We start from the raw sequence: 22885 nt of genomic DNA, 5'->3' as shown, positions 1-22885 counted from the left end.
CCACTAGCAGTACCAAGTTAGTTGTCCTTCAGCCCCTGCTTGCTAAAGATACCCCCTGCACTTGCTGTACTCCACTACAGCCTCTATTGATTTGCTCCCTTTGTACCTGCTAAAAGCCTCTCTTTTCCTTCTTGTCAAATTCTGAATCATCTTTGACATCCTCGTCCATAATTCTTCTCAACCAGTTAATGCTTAGATCACGAATGCCCAGATGCTCCCACTCCACTCAATGCCCAGGTTGTTGATTTTTTTCACATACTTAAACTTTTGATATTGAAATTTTGGAGCTCTCGTCTTGCACTTAGCTTCATGTCGGAGAAGCCATACATGTAATCTATTTACCTTTGATGGTTTTGCCAAAAATGTACACTTGTTCTTGGCACAACCACTTTTGTTTGTTCTCTCACTTTGTTGTTAGCCCTTTGACTTTTCCCTGCAGTCACGTACCCACCTGCAGACCCTCTCTGTTTTGAGATTTGACTGAGGTTGTATTTAACACAATTTTGATTTAGTTCCCACAGAAAACGTGGCCACAGTTGGTGCCAGTGCCACAGTAACAGAAGGAGTCAGTCGTACTCGAAATGCATTATTAAATGGAGATACAAAGAATTACGATTGGGATTCTGGTTACACCTGTCATCAGCTGGGAAGTGGAGCTATTGTGGTACAGCTAGCACAGCCTTTCATGATTGGAACCATGAGGTAACACTCAGCTCATACTGTCCAAGACTAATGTTTGCATTAACCTGTGTGTTCCTGTATGTAATCCTGACAAGGTCAGTTTTCATCCCTAATTGTCCTGACAAAGTGGTGGTGAGCAACCTTCTTGAATTGCTGCAGTCCTTGGGATGTAAGAGCCCCTGCAGTGCTGCCAGGGAAGGAACTCCAGGGCTTTGACCCAGTAAAAATAAAGGAGCAGCAATCTATTTCCTCGTCAAGATGATGACTGGCTCAAAGGGTAACGTGGAGGGGGTGGTGTTCCCATGTAACTGCTGCCCTTGTCCTTAGAGATGGAAGTGTCGTGGGTTTGGAATGTGCTGTTTCAGGTCCTTATCCTTTTTTAAACTTCAAATAACTTCATTTCTTCTCTACTGACTGCATTCCCAACACTTTGATCTGTGATAATTTCATTAGTATATACTCCTTGTTTTAGGATTGCTCCTTAACACATTTTTCTCTGTTAAAAGACGTCTCCAACATTTGGAGAAAGATACCTCTTGAAAAACTCCCTAGTCCAGACTGATCAATCTGGAAAGTCCTCACCTTAAGTACTCTAGGTAGTAGATGATAGTGAGGACCGCAGACGCTGGAGATCAGAGTTGAGAATGTGCTGCTGGAAAAGCACAGCAGGTCAGGCAGCATCCAAGGAGCAGGAGAATCGAGGTTTCAGGCCGGAACCCTTCATCAGGAACATTGATTTTCATGCACCTTGGATGCAGCCTGACCTACACTCGGTAGTAGCCTAGAAACACTGGTACTCTCTATCGAGTGGGGTTATGGGTTTTGGAGTTCTCCCTCAAAAGCTAATGCTCAACTCCAAACATACAAACAAACCCACATGTCCAACCAAGAACTCCAAGTTACATAACTTGCAGCAAACAGTTTCAAAATACAGATACATAAATTAATAAAAAATGATATACCTTTGTTCACTAGAAATACCCAACAAATATCGCTCAGCTGATGCAATATCAGTAGCAGGAAATGTTCACAGATAACAATTAGAACAAAAATTATTTGATACTAGGAAAGGTATGGGCTGAATAATGAAAGGACATAGAGATCTACACAAAGAGACCCTTTGGCTCATGGAGTCTATACCAGTCAAAACCAGACACCTAACTGTGCTCATCCTATTTTCCAGCAAATAGCCCATGGTGTTGTATGTGTCAATGTTGTAAGTGCACATTTCAGTACGACTTCAGTGTGATGACTGTGTCTGCCTGTACAACCCTAACAGGCAGTGAGCTCCAGATTCCCACAACCCTCTGGGTGAAAATAACTTCCCTCGCCTCTCCTGTAAGCTTCATGTCCCTTACCCTAAATCTATGCCCTATCGTCATTTATTCCTTCACCAAGAGGGAACATTTATTTCTACCTACTCTATCAAGGCCCCTCATACTTGTATAGATCTCAAACATGTCACTCCTCAGTTTCCCAGCTCCAAGGAAGATAACCCCAGACTACCCAACCTCTCTTCATAACTGAAGCTCTTGAAGCCAGGCAGTATCCTCGTAAACTTCCTCTGCACCCTCTCTGGTGTAGTCACATCCCTTCTTTAATGTGTTTCCAATATTCTAGCTGTGGCCTAACCAACATTTCATACATTTCTAGCATAATCTTAAACTCTGTGCCAAGCTTTATAGAGACTAGTCGTCGGAGCCATTTTATCCACTTGGGATGTGTGTATGTGCACAGCAAGGACCCTCTGATCTTCATAGGAGCAAATTACTGCAGATGTTGGAATCGCTACTGAAAAGGAAATCACAGCTGCTCGGGAAGCATCCATGGAGAGATAGCAAGCTAACGTTTTGAGTCCAGATGATTCTTCATCAGAGCTGATCTTTGATGCTTCCCAAGGCCTTACCCACTCACCAAGTATTCTCTTGCTTTTTTGTTCTACCCAAATGGTTCTACCTCACACTTATCTGGATTGAATTCTCTTTATCCCTGGTTAACCTGGTTAGCCCTGACATATCCTCCTGGTTTCTAAGGTTACCTTCCTTGCTATTTATCACCCCACCAACTTTTGTATCATCTGCAACCTTATTTATCAGCCCTTCGACATTCAAGTATAAATCATTTACATAAACCACAAATAGCAAAGGCCCCTTGTGGAATCCCGCTGAACACAGACTTGCAGTTGCAAAAGCACCCCTTGACCATCACCCTCAGCTTTCTGCCACTCGGCCAGTTCTGGATCAATCCCACAGGCTCTTACCTTTGCTATCAGTCTCCCATGCAGGATCAATCTAACTTGGCCAATTACTGCCCAATCAGTCTATTCTCGATCCTCAGTAGTGATGGAAGGTGTCATCAACAGTGTTATTAAACAGCAATATTACCTGCTCAGTGACACCCAGTTTGGGTTACCCAGGGTCACTCAGCTCCTGACCTCAAAAGAGCTGGATTCCAGAGGGGAGGGGAGAAGGACGCTCTTGACATCAAGGCTGCATTCGACCGAGTGTGACATCAAGAAGCCTGAGCATAACCAGAATCAGTGCTTATCAGGGGACATACTCTTCACTGGTAAGAATCATACCTGGGTACATAGGAAGATGATTGTGATTGAGTCAGTTCAGCTCCAGAGCATCTCTGTGGGAGTTCTGAGGGGAGTGTCCCAGTCCCAATCATCTCCAGCTGCTTCATCAGTGACCTTGCCTCCATCATAAGGTCAGACATGGGGATGTTCACTGCTGATTACCCAGTGTTCAGCACCAGGGAGGTGATAACCTGGTGGTATTATTGCTGGACTGTTAATCTAAACACCCAGGTAATGTTCTGGGGCTTTGAATCCTGTCACGACTGATGGTGGAATTTTAATTCAATAAATATCTGGAATTAAGAGTCTGAAAAACCAGTCTGTTTCACTAATGCCCTTTAGAGAACGAAACTGCCATTTTTACCAGGTCTGGTGTACATGTGACTCCAGACCCACAGCAACAGCTAACTCTGAACAGCCATCTGGGCAAGACATTGCTGGCCCAGCCAATGATACTCTCATCCTGTGAATGAATTAAAAATAAAAGACACATCTGTTGCTGGAGCAGCTCATGTTCAAATCCAGCAAGATCTGGTCAGTATCCAGACTTGAGCTGTCAAATGGCATTGCAAAAATACCAGACAATGACTGTGCAACCACTGCTTTCAATCATATTACCATCACTGAATCCCCCACTATCAACATCCTGGGAGTTACCATTGACCAGAAACTCACCTGGACTCACCACATAAACCCAGCGGCTACATGAGCAGGTCAGGGGTTAAGAATACTGCGGTGAGTAACTCCCCTCCTGACTCCCCAAAGCCTGTCCACCATCTACAAGGCACATGACAGGGGTGTGATGGAATACTCCCCACTTACCTGGATGGGGGCAGCTCCAACAACACTCAAGAGGCTCAACACCATCCAGGAGGAAGCAGCTGGTTTGATTGACAGCATGTCCAATCCCTCCACCACCACCGATGCTTAGTTGCAGCAGTGTGTACTATCAACAAGATGCACTGCAGTAATTCACCACATTCCTCAGGCAGCACCTTCCAAACCCATGATCACTTCCATCTAGAAGGACAAGGGCAGCAGATACATGAGAACACCATCCCCTTCAAGTTCCCTCCAAGCCACTCGCCACCCTGACTGGGAAACATATAATCATTCCTTCAGTGTCTCTGGGTCCGAATCCTGGAATTCCCTCCCTAAGGGCATTATGGGTCAACCTCCAGCACACGCACTGCAGCGGTTCAAGAAGGCAGCTCAACCCCACCTCCTCAAGGGGGCAACTAGGGACGAGCAATAAATACTGGGATAGTCAGCAGTGTCCACGTCCCATGTATGAATTTTAAAAAGTACCAGTGAGTAGCAGCAGTAAAATGGAGCTGAAATACATGCTAATTTCTCTACTTCACCACCATCACTGAAGAGAACCTCAGGTAGGGAACGTTCCAAGAAAGAATGGGTTCATTTTGGTGAAAATGGGATCTCGATTCTGAAACATTTTAAAGGATCCATTAATCAACATCTGGAGATCGGGGAAATTGAATTCTTTCATGTTGTGATTGTTTGATTTTGAGTGCCGTTGATTGTTTTAGGTTACTGTGGTGGGATTTGTTACAACCATTCATTGTGAGCAGTTTTCAAAGCAAATGAACTTTTAATTTAAAAAAAGTATGTTTTCAGCTTTGAATTTATAAAGCATGAATTAGTTAAGGAAAAGCCTCAAGGAATAGCCGTGTAATTGTATGATATTGAGTTAACGCCACATGGAAGAAGGAACAGGTCCTGCGAAGACAATTCTTGTAATTCGGAGCTAAAAAGCAGGACCTTGAGGTCACTGATCTCAGGATTACCCCCCATGCCATAGGCTTGTGAGACTAGGAACAGACAGAGAGTACCATTGAACATGTGGTTACAGATTTTGAGTAGTGATGGACAAGAATAAGAGTGGCCCTCATGTTCTCCTGCTGAAACATTAATCACCCATACTGGCTCATTCCCTAATACCAGGTCTAGTATGGCCTCCTCTTGGGTTGGATTGTCAACATAGTATCTCAAAAAGCCCTCCTGGACATAACTAACAAATTGCTCTCAATCTGAGTCCCAGTCAATAAGAGGAAAGTTGAAGTCACCCACCACAACTCCCCTGCTTTTTCACATCTTTCCAGTATCTGACTGCAATTGGGCAACTTGGAGAAAGTGAGGACTGCAGGTGGTGGAAAGTCAGCATTGATAAATTGTAGAGCTGGAAAAAGCAGCATCGAAGAACAAGACAGTCGATGTTTCAGGCAGGACCCTTCTCACAGAATAGAACCTCTACAGTTTGGAAACAAGTCATTCGGCCCGACAAGTCCACGCCAAACCTCCAAAGAGTAACCCACCCTGACCCATTGCCCTACCCTGTGACTCTACATTTACCTAACCTACAAATCCTTGAATGCTATGGGCAATTTAGCCCAGAGAGGGGGAGGTGTGGCATTGTTAGTCAAGGATGGTATTGGGGGACACAAAGGATGTTTGAGAACTCATCTACTGAGGTAGTATGGGCTGAGGTTGGAAACAAGAAAGGAGAGGTCACCTTGTTGGGAGTTTTCTATAAGCCTCCAAATAGTTCCAGAGATGTAGAGGATAGGATTGCAAAGATGATTTTCAGACTGGAAGCCTGTGACCAGTGGAGTGCCACAAGGATCGGTGCTGGGTCCACTACTTTTCATCATTTATATAAATTTGGATGTCAGTTTCAGAGGTACGGTTAGTAAGTTTGCAAATGACACCAAACTTAGAGGAGGAGTGGACAGCGAAGAGGGTTACCTCGGAACCAGTGGGCTGAGAAGTGGCAGATGGAGTTTAATTTAGATAAATGCAAGGTGCTGCATTTTGGGAAAGCAAATCAAGGCAAGACTTATATACTTAATAGTAAAGTCCTAGGGAGTGTTGCTGAACAAAGAGACCTTGGAGTGCAGGTTCATAGTTCCTTGAAAGTGGAGTCGCAGGTAGATAGGATAGTGAAGAAGGTGTTTGGTATGCTTTCCTTTATTGGTCAGAGTATTGAGTACAGGAGTTGGGAGGTCATGTTGTGGCTGTACAGGACATTGGTTAGGCCACTGTTGGAATATTGCGTGCAATTCTGGTCTCCTTCCTATTGGAAAGATGTTGTGAAACTTGAAAGAGTTCAGAAACGATTTACAAGGATGTTGCCAGGGTTGGAGGATTTAAGCTAGAGGAAGAGGCTAAACAGGCTGGGGCTGTTTTCCCTGGAGCGTCGGAGGCTGAGGGGTGATCTCAGAGAGGTTTATAACATCATGACGAGCATGGATAGGCTAAATAGACAAGGTCTTTTCTCTGGGGTGGGGGAGTCCAGAACTAGAGGGCATAGGTTTAGGGTGAGAGGGGATTTGTTGGGCCGAAGGGCCTGTTTCCACACTGTAAGTAATCTAATCTAAAACCTTATTGAGTTCTTTGAGAAGGTGACCAAACAGGTGGATGAGGGTAAAGTGGTTGATGTGGTATATATAGATTTCAGTAAGGCATTTGACAAGGTTCCCCATAGTAGGCTATTGCACAAAATACAGAGGCATGGATTGAGGGTGGTTTGGATCAGAAATTGACTAGCTGAAAAAAGACAGAGGGTGGTGGCTGCTGGGAAATATTCATCCTGGAGTTCAGTTACTCATGGGGTACCACAAGGATCTGTTTTGGGTCCACTGCTGTTTGGCATTTTTATAAATGACCTGAATGAGGGCGTAGAAGGATGGGTTAGTAAATTTGCGGATGACACTAAGGTCGATGGAGTTGTGGATAGTGTCGAAGGATATTGTAGGCTACATAGGGACATGGATAAGCTGCAGAGCTGGGCTGAGAGGTGGCAGATGGAGTTTAATGTGACAAAGTGTGAGGTGATTCACTTTGGAAGGAGTAACAGGAATATGGAGTCGTGGGCTAATGGTAATACTTTTGGCAGTGTAGATGAGCAGAGAGATCTCGGTGTCCAGGTAGATAGATCCCTGAAAGATGCCACTCAGATTGATAGGGTTGTTAAGAAGGCATACAGTGTGTTAGCTTTTATTGGTAGAGGGAATGAGTTTTGGAGCCACAAGTTCATGTTGCAGCTGTGCACAACTCTGGTGTGGCCGCACCTGGAGTAATGTGGACAGTTCTGGTCACCGCATTATAGGAAAGATTTAGAAGCTTTGGAAAGGGTTCAGAGGAGGTTTACCAGGATGTTGCCTGGTATGGAGGGAAAGTCTTACGAGGAAGGGCTGAGGGCTTTGAGGCTGTTTTCATTGGAGAGAAGAAGGTTCAGAGTTGACTTCATTGAGACAGATAAGATAATCAGAAGATTAGATAGGGTGGACAGGGAGAGTCTTTTTTCTCAGATGGTGATGGCTAGTACAAGGGGACATAGCTTTAAATTGAGGGGTGATAGATTTAGGACAGATATCAGAGATCGTTTTGTTACTCACAGGGGTGTGGAACACACTGCCAGCAATAGTAGTAGACTCGCTATCTTTAAGATCGCTTAAGTGGTCTTTGGATAACTATAGGCTTGATAATGGAATAGTGACGGTTAGATGGGCTTCAGATTGGTTCCACAGATCGGCACAACATCGAGGACCGAAGGGCCTGTACGGTTATGTTCTATGTTCACTTGCCAATCCACCCTGACCTGCACATCTTTGGACTGTGGGAGGAAACTGGAGCACCCGGAGGAAACCCACGCAGACACGGGGAGAATGTGTCGAGGCTGGAATCGAACACAGGTCCCTGGCGTTGTGAGGCAGCAGTGCTAACCACTGAGCCACCGTGTCATCTCAGGAATCCTTAATTGGGCAAAGGCCAGTTAAATCCAAATTAGATGGGAACCGGGGAATGTGGATTGGAAGCAGATATTTGAGGGACAATCTGTGTCTGGCATGTGGATGGCTTTTAACAACCAGTTGATTAAAGTCCAGGATATTGATGTTCTTCAAAACAGAAGGATGGGAATGACAGGATTCAGTAACCACGATGACAAGGGAAATGGTAAATTTAATCAAAAGGAGTAGGAAGGGCACAAATGTCCTGGGTAGGAGATTTCTTTGTGTGGTTTGGGATGGTTTAAATGAGTTGGGCAGGGAGGTGGGAACCAGCGCTACACATCTGAGGTGGGGGGGGATGAGATCTAAACCTGAGACCCAACCAAGGTCTGTAAACTCGCTAAGTTCTTCAGGTTTTCTTTTATTTCCCTCTTCCTTGTTTAGTCCCATGTGAGCTTTCAGAGTACGGGATATGGATGTCAGGTAGTTGCATGTTCCTCCTGCAGAATGTGGCAGGTGAGAGACTCTTCACATGTCTCTGTCGACTATATTTGCAGGAAGTGCACACCCAACTCCAGCTCCTTGAAAACCAAATTGGGGAACTGGAGCTGGAGCTGGAGCTGGATGAACTATGGATCATCCGGGAGGCTGAGGGGGAAATTGAGAGGATGTACAGGGAGGTGGTCACTCCCCAGACACAGGATAAGGACAGCTGGGTTACTGTCAGGGGGGGGAAAGGGAACCGATGATCAGAGCAGGGATCCCCTGTGGCTGTTCCCCTCAGCAATAAGTATACCGTGTTGGATACTGCTGGTGGAGGCAGCCTACCAGGGGAAAGCCATAGTTGTCAGGTCTCTGGCACTGAGCCTGGCACTGTGGCTCAGAAGGGAAGTGAGAGAAATAGAAAAGCGCTCGTAGTAAGGGACTCAATAGTTAGACAGATTGACAGGAGATTTTGAGGTCAGGAATGGGAGTCCCAGAAGGTACGTTGCCTCCCTGGTGCCAGGGTCCAGGATGTCGCCGATCGGGTTCACGAGATTCTAAAGGGGGAGGGTGAGCAGCCAGAAATCGTGGTACATAACGGCACCAATGATATAGCCAGGAGAGGGATTGAGGATCTGAAAAGTGACTCCAGAGAGTTAGGTTGGAAGCTGAAGAGCAGGACAAGTATAGTAGTGATCTTGGGTTTGCTACCTGTGCCACGAGATAGTGAGTTGAGGAACAGTCAGCAAAATGCAGCTTAACACGTGGCTGTGAGGCTGGTGCAGGAGGGAGGGCTTCAGATACCTAGACCATTGGGATACCTTCTGGGGAAGGTGGGACCTGTACATGAAGGACGGGTTGCACCTGAACTGGAGGGGCACAAATGTCCTGGGTGGGAGATTTGCTTGTGCGATTCAGGAGGGTTTAAACTAGTTTGGCAGTGGGAGGTGGGAGCTGAAAATGTGTTGCTGGAAAAGGGCTTATGCCCGAAACATCGATTCTCCTGCTCCTTGGATGCTGCCTGACCTGCTGCGCTTTTCCAGCAACACATTTTCAGCTCTGATCTCCAACATCTGCAGTCTTCACTTTCTCCAGTGGGGGGTGGGAATCAGAGCCACATATCTGAGAGGGGGGCAGTTGTAGATGGGACAGTGACAAGGTGCAGTGAATTTATCGGGAAGGTTTCTGACACAATAAAACAAAAGGATTGGTTAAAGTGTGTCTGCTTTAACGGAAGGAGTGTCAGAAATAAGAGTGACGAACTTAGAGGATGGATCAGTACTTGGGACAATGATGTTGTGGCCATAACGGAGACGTGGGTTTCACAGGGGCAGGAATGGTTGCTGGATTTTCCAGGGTTTAAAATGTTTAAAAAGATCAGGGAGGGTGGAAAAAGAGGAGGAGGTGTAGCATTGCTAATTAGAGAGTGTGCCACAGCTCCAGAAACGAAGGTTGTTGAGGAAGGTTTAGACAATAGACAATAGACAATAGACAATAGATGCAGGAGTAGGCCATTCTGCCCTTCGAGCCTGCACCGCCATTCAATATGATCATGGCTGATCATTCCTAATTAGTATCCTGTTCCAGCCTTATCTCCATACCCCTTGACTCCACTATCTTTAAGAGCTCTATCCAATTCTTTCTTAAAAGAATCCAGAGACTGGGCCTCCACTGCCCTCTGGGGCAGAGCATTCCACACAGCCACCACTCTCTGTGTGAAGTAGTTTCTCCTCATCTCTGTCCTAAATGGTCTACCCCGTATTTTTAAGTTGTGTCCTCTGGTTCGGCACTCCCCCATCAACGGAAATATGTTCCCTCCTGCCAGAGTGTCCAGTCCTTTCATAAGCCTATACGTTTCAATCAGATCCCCTCTCAGTCTTCTAAACTCAAGGGTATACAAGCCCAGTCGCTTCAGTCTTTCCGTGTAAGGCAATCCTGCCATTCCAGGAATTGACCTCGTGAACCTACGCTGCACTCCCTCAATAGCCAGAATAGCCATTTGTCTACTGAGTCAGTGTGGGTGGAAGTTAAGAACAGCAAGGGAACAGCCACCTCATTGGGGGTTTTCTACAGACCCCCCTAATAGCAGTTGGGAGATCGAAGAACTCATAGGTGGACAGATTTAGGAAAAATGCAGATGTAGCAGGGTTGTTGTTATGGGTGACTTCAACTTTCCCAATATTGACTGGAATCTCCTTAGTGCAGATGGTTAGGATGGAGCTGTTTTTGTCAGGTGTGTTCAGGAGGGTTTCCTTACTCAGTACGTAGACAGACCGACAAAGGGAGAGGCCATTTTGGATTTGGTGCTCGGCAACGAGCCAGGACAGGTGTCAGAACATTAACATGCAGGTGGATCTGGGCATGAAAAGTGGCAACACAGGTGGCCAAGGTGATGAAGAATGCATATGGCATGCTCACCTTCATGAGCTGGTACATGGAATACAAGAGTTGGGAAACCACGTTGCGGCTTTATAAAAACCCTTATTAGATTGCATGTGGAGTGTTGTGTGGTTTTGGTCACCACACTACCAGAAGGAAGTGGAAGCTCTGCAGAGAGTACAGAGAAGGTTCACCAGGATGTCGCCTGGTCTCGAGGGCATTGGCCATGAGGAAAGGTTAAAAAGATTAGCATGTTTTCACTGGAAAGATAGGGGCTGAGAGGAGGTCTCATAGAGGTCTACATAATGATGAGAGGCCTAGATAGGCAGAGGATTTTCCCAGGGGTGAATTTTCAATTATAAGGGGTCACAGATTCAAGGTAAGAGGGGGAAATTTGAAGAGAGATGTGGGAGGGAGGTTTTTCAAGCAGAGAATGGGAGGAGCCTGGAACACACTGCCAGAAGAGGGGGTGGAAACAGGCAGGTGGGGCACATATAAGAGGCATTGGGATGGTTACATGAATAGGGAGGGAATAGAGGAATATGGACTGAATAAGGGCAGGAGGTTTGTTTTTTAGATTAGTTAGGGCAAGATGCTAGTACAGGTGGAGGGCTAAAGGGCCTGTTCATTTACCGCACTTCTCTTTTGTTCTTTTGGTGGAAATTCTAGATTAGAGTGTTGCTGCAAAAGCACAGCAGTTCAGGCAGCATCCGAGGAGCAGGAAAATCGACGTTTCGGGCAAAAGCCCTTCATCAGGAATAGAGGCAGAGAGCCTGAAGGGTGGAGAGATAAATGAGAGGAGAGACTCTTTTGGTGGAGATATACACTTTACTGAGTATCTTCACTTATAGAAAAATACAACAAACTCTAGCAGTCAGATGGCCTCCTCCTGTACTCAGGGACTGAGTGACCTCTTCCTGTTCCTGTATTACAGACATGGGGAACTGAGAGACCTCTTCCTGTTCCTGTATAACAGACATGAGGGAACTGAGAGACCTCTTCCTGTTCCTGTATTACAGACATGGGGAACTGACAGACCTCTTCCTGTTCCTGTATTACAGACATGGGGAACTGAGAGACCTCTTCCTGTTCCTGTATTACAGACATGAGAGACTGAGAGACCTCTTCCTGTTCCTGTATAACAGACATGAGGGAACTGAGAGACCTCTTCCTGTTCCTGTATAACAGACATGGGGAACTGAGAGACCTCTTCCTGTTCCTGTATTACAGACATGGGGAACTGAGAGACCTCTTCCTGTTCCTGTATTACAGACATGAGAGACTGAGAGACCTCTTCCTGTTCCTGTATAACAGACATGGGGAACTGAGAGACCTCTTCCTGTTCCTGTATTACAGACATGGGGGACTGAGAGACCTCTTCCTGTTCCTGTATTACAGACATGAGAGACTGAGAGACCTCTTCCTGTTCCTGTATAACAGACATGAGGGAACTGAGAGACCTCTTCCTGTTCCTGTATAACAGACATGGGGAACTGAGAGACCTCTTCCTGTTCCTGTATTACAGACATGGGGAACTGAGAGACCTCTTCCTGTTCCTGTATTACAGACATGAGAGACTGAGAGACCTCTTCCTGTTCCTGTATAACAGACATGGGGAACTGAGAGACCTCTTCCTGTTCCTGTATTACAGACATGAGAGACTGAGAGACCTCTTCCTGTTCCTGTATTACAGACATGGGGGACTGAGAGACCTCTTCCTGTTCCTGTATTACAGACATGAGGGACTGAGAGACCTCTTCCTGTTCCTGTATTACAGACATGGGGAACTGAGAGACCTCTTCCTGTTCCTGTATTACAGACATGGGGAACTGAGAGACCTCTTCCTGTTCCTGTATTACAGACATGAGAGACTGAGAGACCTCTTCCTGTTCCTGTATTACAGACATGAGAGACTGAGAGACCTCTTCCTGTTCCTGTATTACAGACATGGGGAACTGAGAGACCTCTTCCTGTTCCTGTATTACAGACATGAGAGACTGAGAGACCTCTTCCTGTTCCTGTATTACAGACATGAGAGACTGAGAGACCTCTTCCTGTTCCTGTATTACAGACATGAGGGACTGAGAGACCTCTTCCTGTTCCTGTATTACAGACATGGGGTCTGAGAGACCTCTTCCTGTTCCTGTATTACAGACATGAGAGACTGAGTGACCTCTTCCTGTTCCTGTATTACAGACATGAGAGACTGAGAGACCTCTTCCTGTTCCTGTATTACAGACATGAGGGAACTGAGAGACCTCTTCCTGTTCCTGTATAACAGACATGAGAGACTGAGAGACCTCTTCCTGTTCCTGTATTACAGACATGAGAGACTGAGAGACCTCTTCCTGTTCCTGTATTACAGACATGAGAGACTGAGAGACCTCTTCCTGTTCCTGTATTACAGACATGGGGAACTGAGAGACCTCTTCCTGTTCCTGTATTACAGACATGGGGGACTGAGAGACCTCTTCCTGTTCCTGTATTACAGACATGAGAGACTGAGTGACCTCTTCCTGTTCCTGTATTACAGACATGAGAGACTGAGAGACCTCTTCCTGTTCCTGTATTACAGACATGAGAGACTGAGAGACCTCTTCCTGTTCCTGTATTGCAGACATGAGGGAACTGAGAGACCTCTTCCTGTTCCTGTATAACAGACATGAGAGACTGAGAGACCTCTTCCTGTTCCTGTATTACAGACATGAGAGACTGAGAGACCTCCTCCTGTTCCTGTATTACAGACATGGGGAACTGAGAGACCTCTTCCTGTTCCTGTATTACAGACATGGGGAACTGAGAGACCTCTTCCTGTTCCTCTATTACAGACATGGGGAACTGAGAGACCTCTTCCTGTTCCTGTATTACAGACATGGGGGACTGAGAGACCTCTTCCTGTTCCTGTATTACAGACATGAGAGACTGAGTGACCTCTTCCTGTTCCTGTATTACAGACATGAGAGACTGAGAGACCTCTTCCTGTTCCTGTATTACAGACATGAGAGACTGAGTGACCTCTTCCTGTTCCTGTATTACCGACATGGGGAACTGAGAGACCTCTTCCTGTTCCTGTATTACAGACATGGGGAACTGAGAGACCTCTTCCTGTTCCTGTATTACAGACATGAGGGACTGAGAGACCTCTTCCTGTTCCTGTATTACAGACATGAGGGACTGAGAGACCTCTTCCTGTTCCTGTGTAACAGACTTGGGGAACTGAGTGACCTCTTCCTGTTCCTGTATAGCAGACTTGGGGAACTGAGAGACCTCTTCCTGTTCCTGTATTACAGACTTGGGGAACTGAGTGACCTCTTCCTGTTCCTGTATAGCAGACATGGGGAACTGAGAGACCTCTTCCTGTTCCTGTATTACAGACATGGGGAACTGAGAGACCTCTTCCTGTTCCTGTATTACAGACTTGGGGAACTGAGTGACCTCTTCCTGTTCCTGTATAGCAGACATGGGGAACTGAGAGACCTCTTCCTGTTCCTGTATTACAGACTTGGGGAACTGAGTGACCTCTTCCTGTTCCTGTATAGCAGACATGGGGAACTGAGAGACCTCTTCCTGTTCCTGTATAGCAGACATGGGGAACTGAGAGACCTCTTCCTGTTTCTGTATTACAGACATGGGGAACTGAGAGACCTCTTCCTGTTCCTGTATTACAGACATGGGGAACTGAGAGACCTCTTCCTGTTTCTGTGTAACAGATTGAAGGGGAGCTGATCTGAATGATTGTCTGTTCCTATGCAGTAGCCTTGAGGAGCTGAATGTGCTTCTTCTGAAAACAAACATGCTGGAGATCACAGTGGGTCAGGCAGCATCCAAGGAGAGAGAACAAACTAACGTTTTGAGTCTCAATGACGTCATCTGAGCTGATGTGAAGTGTGGAGTGGGCAGCCTGTATGTACAAGTCGGGGCGGGGAGATGTCGTGCTGGGGGCGAAAGGATGTTGGCTGTGCACGTTAAGTGATCAGACTGTGAGAATGGCAGGATAATGGTGTTGGAGTGTGGTGCTGGGAAAGCACACCAGTTCAGGCAGCATCCGAGGAGCAGGAGAATGGACGTTTGTGGTAAAAGCCCTTCATCAGGAACGAGGCATCCTGTATCTGCAGTCGTCACTTTCTCCTTGAACAATGGTTTATCTAACTGCCAACCTGGGAGGAGCAGACAGTCCAACTGGAGTAACTGAAGGGGTGAGAGGACAGAGAGTGCAACAAGTAGAGCTTAAAGAAAGGGAAGGAATGGGATGGGTTCCCAATCTGAAGCTGTTGAATGCAATAAGTATTAAGTGTAGAACAGGCTGTAGAAGGGGTTGCTCAATGGCCTTCCGTGTTCCTGTGCAACAGGCTCAAGGAACTGAGTGACCTGTTCCATTTTACAGTATGTGTTTCCAATCAGGTTACTGCTGTGGGATTGTGATGATCGAAGCTACAGTTTCTATATTGAAGTCTCCAACAACCAGCAGCAGTGGAGGATGGTGGCAGATCGTACAAAAGTTACATGCAGGTCAGAATCGTTCAGTGCTGTTTTCACAATTTACCTTTAATGGTTACGCTACTATTGGGAAATGGATGTTTGCACATATACATTTAGCACAAATTGACAAACTAATCTTATTAAAAGGTGCATTAAGTTCAAACGTTTGAGTAGTCAACTGCTAATTTCATTGGTCGTGTGTTTGTTTAAATTCTCTAAGATATAAATTGTTAGCAGATATAACAGAACCTGTGCCAGAGTGAGTGCCACGTAACTGTTTCGGTATCATTGTCACTATCATAACTCTCTGTCAGAGTCAGGCTACCAACTGTGAATGCATTATTGACTGTCAGAAAAACCCATCTCGTTCACTAATGTCCTTGATTCCCACCTCAGGCGACTGTCTGTGTGGAGTTTGCACATTCTCCCCGTGTCTGTGTGGGTTTCCTCCGGGTGCTCTGGTTTCTTCCCACAGTCCAAAGATATGCAGTTCAGGTGGATTGGACATGCTAAATTGCCCATAGTGTCCAGGGATGTGTAGGGTAATAGGATAGGGGAATGGGTCAGTGTGGACTTGTTGGTCCGAATGGCCTGTTTTCACACTGTAGGAATTCTATGATTTAAAGAAAGAAATCTACTATCCTCACCTGGCCTGGCCTACATGTAACTTCAGACCCACAGCAATGGGTTGACTCTCAACTGCCCTCTGAAATGATCTTGCAGGCCACTCCGTTGTACCATCGCTATGAAATCTCTAGAAAGAAACAAAACCAATGGACCACCCAGTATCGACCTAGACACTGGAAAGGTTAATGGGAGAAGTAGCCCTGTCGACCCTGAAAGTACACCTTCCTAATGTTTGGGGGCTGGTGCCAACACCTGAGAGAGCTGCCTCACAGACTAGTCAAGCAACAGCCTGATATAGTCATACTCACGGAACCATACCCTGAGGACAATTGCTCAGACACTGCTATTCACATCATTGAAGCATCTGGTGCTGGAAAAACACAGGCAGTCTGGCAGCATCCGAGGAATAAGATGCTATTAACATCCCTGGATACCCCTGGAATATCCCAGAGTACCCCACAGGAAGGGCATACTCAGCAGAGGTGGCAACACAGTGGGATACAGTTGGGATGGGCTTCCCTGGGAGTCCTCAATGTTGACTCCAGTACCCATGAAGTCTCATTGCTTCAGGTTCACCATGGAGAGAAAACCTCTGATTGATAACCACGTCATGTCCTCCTTCAGCTGATGTGTCACGACTCTTCCATGTTGAACAGCCTTTGGAGGAAATACTGAGGATGGTAAGGGTGCAAAGTGTACTCTGGGTGGGGGATTTCACTGTCCACCACCAAGAGTAGCTCGGCAGCAGTACTATAGGTCAAGCTGGTTAGGTCCTAAAGGACATAGCTGCTAAACTGGGTCTGTAGCAGGTAACCTCATGGCCTGGCATATCCCCCACTCAACCATTACCATCAAGCCAGGGGATTAACACTGGTTCAGTGGAGAGTGTAGGAGGGCATGTCAGGAGCAGCACCAAGCATAGCTGATAATGTGGTGTCAACAAGACTATTTTCATAAGCAGCAAGTGATCGGCAGAGCTAAGGGATCCCACAAACAAGGGATCAGATCTAAGCTCTGCAATCCTGTCACATCCAATCGTGAATGGTCATGGGCAATTAAACAAATCGCTAGAGAAGGAAGCTCCACAAATATCCCCATCCACAATGATGGAAGAGAGAATATGGAATGCGAAAGATCAGGTTGAAGCATTCACAGCAATAACCTGCTCAGTGACGCCCAGTTTGGGTTCCCCCAGGGTCACCCAGCTCCTGACCTCATTCCAACCTTGGGTCAAACATGGACAAAAGAGCTGAATTCCAGAGGGGAGGGGAGAGGGACAGCCCTTGACATCAAGGCTGCATTCAACTGAGTGTGGCATCAAGGAGCCCGGGCAAAACTGGAATCAATGAGTAACACTCCGCTGGTTAGAGTCATACCTGACACAGAGGAAGATGGTTGTGGTTGTAGAGGGTCTGTCATCTCAGCTCCAAGGCATCTCTGCAGGGGTTCCTCAGGGTAGTGTCCTAGGCCCAACCATCTTCAGTTGCTTCATCAATGACCTTTACTCCATCATAAGGTCAGAAGTGGGGATGCTCGCTGATGATTACGCAATGTTCAGCATCTTTTGTTACTTCTGAAATACCAAAGCAGTCCATGTTCAAATACAAGAAGGTCCGGACAATATCCGGGTTTGGGCTGACAAGTGATATGTAATATTCATGCCTTGCATGACTACCTCCTGTAAGAGATAATCCAATCACCGCCCCTTGACATTCAATGGTGTCACCATCATGGATGCTCTCCTATCAACACCCTTGGGAGTTCCCATTGAGCAGAAACTACCATTGACTTGTCACATAAACACAATGGTTCAATAGCGGGTCAGAGGCTAGGAATACTGTGCTCAGTAACTGACCTCCTGACTCCCCACAGCCTGTCCACCATCTACAGGGTACAAGTTAGACGTGTGCTGGAATACTCTGATTTGTCTGGGTGGGTGCAGCTCCAACAACACAAGAAACTTGACACCATCCAGGACAAAACAGTACTAATGAGCACCACATCCACAAACACCCACTCCCTCCACCAAAGGAAGTTTAGGAAGACAGGTAGGAAGTTGAAAGGGTTATAACCTTGGGATTACTCCCTGTGCCATGTGCTAGTGAGGCCAGAAATAGTGTTATGAACTAGGCCAGACCACTCAAAACATTCTAAAGCAGGCAGCCCAGGCCATAATTTATATCGCTAAGTGTACAGTGAAAATTTCCCAGATTAAGTTAGCTTGGTTGACTACCAGGTTTAAAAACAGACAAAAAATTTATTCACAAAATTACACAATGAAACACAAAGAACAGAATAAAGAAGCCCTACAGAACTCAGTCTATCCAAACTAGACTTAATTATGCTGTTCTGAATATATACGACAGTCCAATAAGCAAACTCCCTTAAAACACAGTACAGAAAAGGATCAGATGCCGACAGGTTGAAGTTAGAAGGGGAGAAGAGAGAGTTTCCACACAGTTTACTGTTGAACTCCCAACCAGTTCTGGGCTAACCTGCTCTAGAGAGCCGACCACTCCACTTTCATTACACAGGTCACTTCTAAAGCATGACCACTTTGGCCTGAAGTCTCATCTGTTTACATATAAACAAAAAGGCCTCTCAAAATCCTTTTCATCCCTGTACCAAACCAGTCTGATTGGAGCCCAACCTGGTTTATTATCCCTCTGAAAAAAAATCAAAGACACAGTGTCCTTGAGCCAAGGAACAGCTTTTAGAAAAAAAAGGACTAGGTTTGTGACAGCTCACCCCTTAAAAAAAAGAACCATCAATACCAAAAGCTGGTTTCATTTTTAACCCTTCAAAATCCCAATTAGGAGTCTAAACACACATATATACAATACTAACTATATACATGCACAACCCCATGCAAATTCAGGCTGTGGTACACCCACCACCGAACGCCTCCGTATATCATTCGAGTTTGCCGAGCTGAAAGGTTCATTACCCTACTAGGTAACATCTTCAGTGGGCCTCAGGCGAAGCAATGCTGAAAATTCCTGCTTTCTCTTTATATGTTTGGGTTTCTTTGGATTGGTGATGTCATTTCCTGTGGTGATGTTTTTCCTGTGGTGAAGTCACTTCCTGTTACTTTTCTCAGGGGGTTATAGATGGGATCTAACGCGATGTGTTTGTTGATAGAGTTTTGGTTAGATGTTTTCCTCACCCCTAAATGATCTCCAAGTGGTAGTTCATGCGCCTCTCGAAGCACCTCCTTTCTGTACCTTACTGGCAAAATAAGTTGATGAATCTCTGCCCACTTGTCTGTTTGAGTGTGTGATTGTCTTCATTTCCTCATGAAGACATCATTTGTTAAGTAATAACACACAGGGATGCATTCACTTTCCTTCTCTGTAAATGCCTTTTGATATAACTGTTTTAACTCCTCGTTCTGCTGTAATTCAATAAACGTAGCATATTTATCTATTTGCTCCTTTTCTGTTCCATTTATCTGATCAAAAAAGATCTCAGAGAATGCTGTGTCAGCTTCCTTTTGTGTTCCTTTTGATCTCTCCTGCTTCAACTTGCTTCACAATCTGGGAAAATTCCTGGATAAACATTCTCCAGGTCTTCAGTTGCCTGCATCTCTTTTCAACTAGAGTAGGCAGCACACCTACCAGTGAATCAGCTGTATCATTTTCAGGGACAAGTTGTATTCCTGGAGCTGAGAGTTTGTCCAGTACTCCTTCCACAAATTCTCCACTCTTCTCTGGACTCTTAAAATGGCCACCCAAGTGGACAGGGTTGTTAAGAAAGCATATGGTGTTTTGGCTTTCATTACCAGGGGGATTGAGTTTAAGAGTCATGAGATCTTGTTGCAGCTCTATAAAACTTTGGTTAGACCGCACTTGGAATACTGCGTCCAGTTCTGGTTGCCCTATTATAAGAAAGATGTGGATGCTTTGGAGCGGGTTCAGAGGAGGTTTACCAGGATGCTGCCTGGACTGGAGGGCTTATCTTATGAAGAGAGGTTGACTGAGCTCGGACTTTTTTCATTGGAGAAAAGGAGGAGAAGAGGGGACCTAATTGAGGTATACAAGATAATGAGAGGCACAGATAGAATCAATAGCGAGAGACTATTTCCCAGGGCAGAAATGACTAACACGAGGGGTCATTGTTTTAAGCTGGTTGGAGGAAAGTATAGAGGGGATGTCAGAGGCAGGTTCTTTACACAGAGAGTTGTGAGAGCATGGAATGCTTTGCCAGCAGCAGTTGTGGAGGCAGGGTCATTGGGACATTTAAGAGACTCCTGGACATGCATATGGTCACAGAAATTTAAGGGTGCATACATGAGGATCAGTGGTCAGCACAACATCGTGGGCTGAAGGGCCTGTTCTGTGCTGTACTGTTCTCTGTTCTGTCTTGTACACTGAGGCAGTTGTCTAACTTCCCTTGTGCTTTTTGTTACTAGTCCAACAAAACTCCCAGGCTTGTCTGGTTTTCCTACATCTGCCTTTCTCCTAGCCCACCAACACTGTGATTTTGTGTGGCCCACTTTATTACAGTGAAAACACTGGAGCTTTTTAACTTCTTTGTCCCCCTCAAGGGTTTCTTTTTTTACCCAATGGTAAGTTCTCCTTATGATCTTCACTGAGATCTACCTTTCCCTCTCCACATGAGGATTTCTCTTTGCCCCAGTTTCTGTCCCTGAAATGGATTCTGGAAGCCAAACTGAGTTTTATGGACCAGCTCATAACTATCAGCCCCTTCAGCTGCTAACCGCTGTTTTAACTCCCTGCTCTTCCACATGAGTTTGCACTACTTCAGGCACTGAATTTTTTAATTCTTCCAAAATAATTACCACTCAAAGGGCATCATAGTTTTGCTCGATTTTTAGAGCTCTGATCCATCTATTGAAATTACTCTGTTTGATCCTGTCAAACTCAATAAAGGTTTGACCAGGGTCCCTCCTCAGATTCCTGAAATGTTGTCTATAGGCTTCTGGTACAAGCTCATACGCACGTAAAATGGCTTTTTTCACCTCCTCTTACTCCCAGATACCTCCTCTCATACTGATGTGAATACCTCACTAGCCCTACCTACAGATTTGTTTGGATCAATAAAACCCACATTGCCACAGGCCACTGCATTTGTTTAGCCAGCTTTTCAAATGAGATGAAAAATGCTTCCATATCCTTCTCATCAAATTTAGGCAATGCTTGAACTGGGTTTCTGACTACCAGGGGCTTGCTCATCCTCTCTTTCTTCCTACTAAGCCTACCCTCAGCCTTTATCTCCAGCATTTTAAGCTAACTTTCATTTTTAAGTGTTAGTCTTTGAAGTTTAAAAGCTCTCTCTTTCTCCCCCTCTTCTGCTTTTAATCATAGCTCAAACTGTTTCATTTCTGCTGCCCTTTCCTTATCTCTAGCCTCTAACTCAAGCTGCTTCATTTACAATTGAATTCTTGCCATCTCTATAGATTCTGATGGTTTCTCCAGCGAGTTTAAATGCTGAGCTGCTGCTGTAATGATCTCTCCTTTCCTCACAGAAGCAGGCAGGTCCAATCCCAGCTTCTCTGCTAATTTCTGCAGCTTGGCCTTATTCACCTTTTACAAAACCTCCAAAGTCACTGCATCCACATCCAGAAAACTCTTGGTGACTGAAAGAGCCATTACTATCCCAAGCTTTGACTACCCAACCAAACCAACACCTGAAATAAAGACACTAGCATCTATCACCCATGTTTAAAATCCCACAAAGAGCCCCCCAATCTGTTATAGACTAGGCCAGACCACTTAAAACACTCAAAAAAAAGGACTAGCTTTGTGACAATGGGCACTGAATCAGTTAAATACATAACTGAAGAGCTAGTAAAGGAGGAAGGGCTTCAGATATCTGTGTCATTGAGGTCTCTTCCAGGGCAGATGGGTCCTGTAGAAGGAGGACAGGTTGTACCTAAACTGAATGGGCACCAATATACTGACGGGAGGTTTGTTAGTGCCTCTCAGCAGGGGGTGAGGGGGTGATGGGAACCAGAGCCGAAGGTCAGCAAGTGGAGTGATTGAGGAGAAAGTAGAGGTTTAAGTCAAGTAAATCTACCTAATAGAAAGAACAGGCAGGGCCAGGCTAATGAAGATGGTGGAACTGGCAATCTGAAAGGAATTTATCTTAATGCAGGTAAGACAGGTGAGCTACGAGCCCGGATTAGAACCTCAATGTGGTAGGCATTACAGAAACTTGGTTAAGAGAAGGGACAGGACTGGCAACTCGATGTTCCAGGGTTTAGGTGTTTCAGGCTCGATACAGAGGGATATAAAAAGGGGGTGGGGGAATTGCATTACTGATTAAGGGGAATGTCACAACTGTAGTGAGGGAGGATATCCTGGAGGGCTCATCTAGTGAACCCAGGAATAAAGAAAGGTGCTGTCACTATGATGGGGTTATACTACAGGCCTCCCAATAACCAGCAGGAGATAGAGGGACAGATGTGTAAGCAGATCATAGAAAGATCTAAAAACAACAGGGTTGTTATAATAAGTGATTTTAACTTCCCGAATATCACCTAGAACTCCCATAGTGCCTGGTGTTTAACTTGGACAGAGTTTGGTAACTGCATCCAGGAGTATTTAGTGAAACAATTTGTAGATAGTCCAACCATAGAAGAAACTATACAAGACCTAGTTCTGGGGAATGAGTCTGGTCAGGTGACCAGAGTTTCAGTGGGTTAGAATTAGGGACCGTTTCTGTAACGGGGATCATAATTCAGTAAATTTTAAGGTAGTTGTGGATATAAACAAGTCTGGTCCTTGGGTGAAAATGCAAAATTGGGGGAAGGCTATTTTTAACAGCATTAGGCAGGAACTGGAGAAATTAGATAGGGACCATCTGACATAGAAGTTGATCAGAATTCAGGACTAGCATGTTCCTATGAAAATGAAAGGTTATGATGGCACAATTCGGGAACCCT

General features: G+C 45.5%; 1 protein-coding gene across 1 annotated transcript in view; it reads left to right on the top strand.

The window, feature by feature from the left end:
- btbd9 (BTB (POZ) domain containing 9) overlaps positions 1–22885 on the top strand; it is a 195129-nt gene that overhangs the window by 153079 nt on the left and 19165 nt on the right. Inside the window, exons 8-9 of the mRNA XM_072550147.1 lie at positions 513–702; positions 15274–15381. Of these exons, the coding sequence (XP_072406248.1) occupies positions 513–702; positions 15274–15381 (298 nt within the window). The remainder of the gene's footprint in view (positions 1–512; positions 703–15273; positions 15382–22885) is intronic.

This window comes from Chiloscyllium punctatum, chromosome 3, assembly GCF_047496795.1.
Source record: "Chiloscyllium punctatum isolate Juve2018m chromosome 3, sChiPun1.3, whole genome shotgun sequence".
Lineage (NCBI taxonomy): Eukaryota > Metazoa > Chordata > Chondrichthyes > Orectolobiformes > Hemiscylliidae > Chiloscyllium > Chiloscyllium punctatum.
The sequence above is the reverse complement of the archived record's forward strand: the minus strand, read 5'-3'. Positions and strand labels throughout refer to the sequence as shown.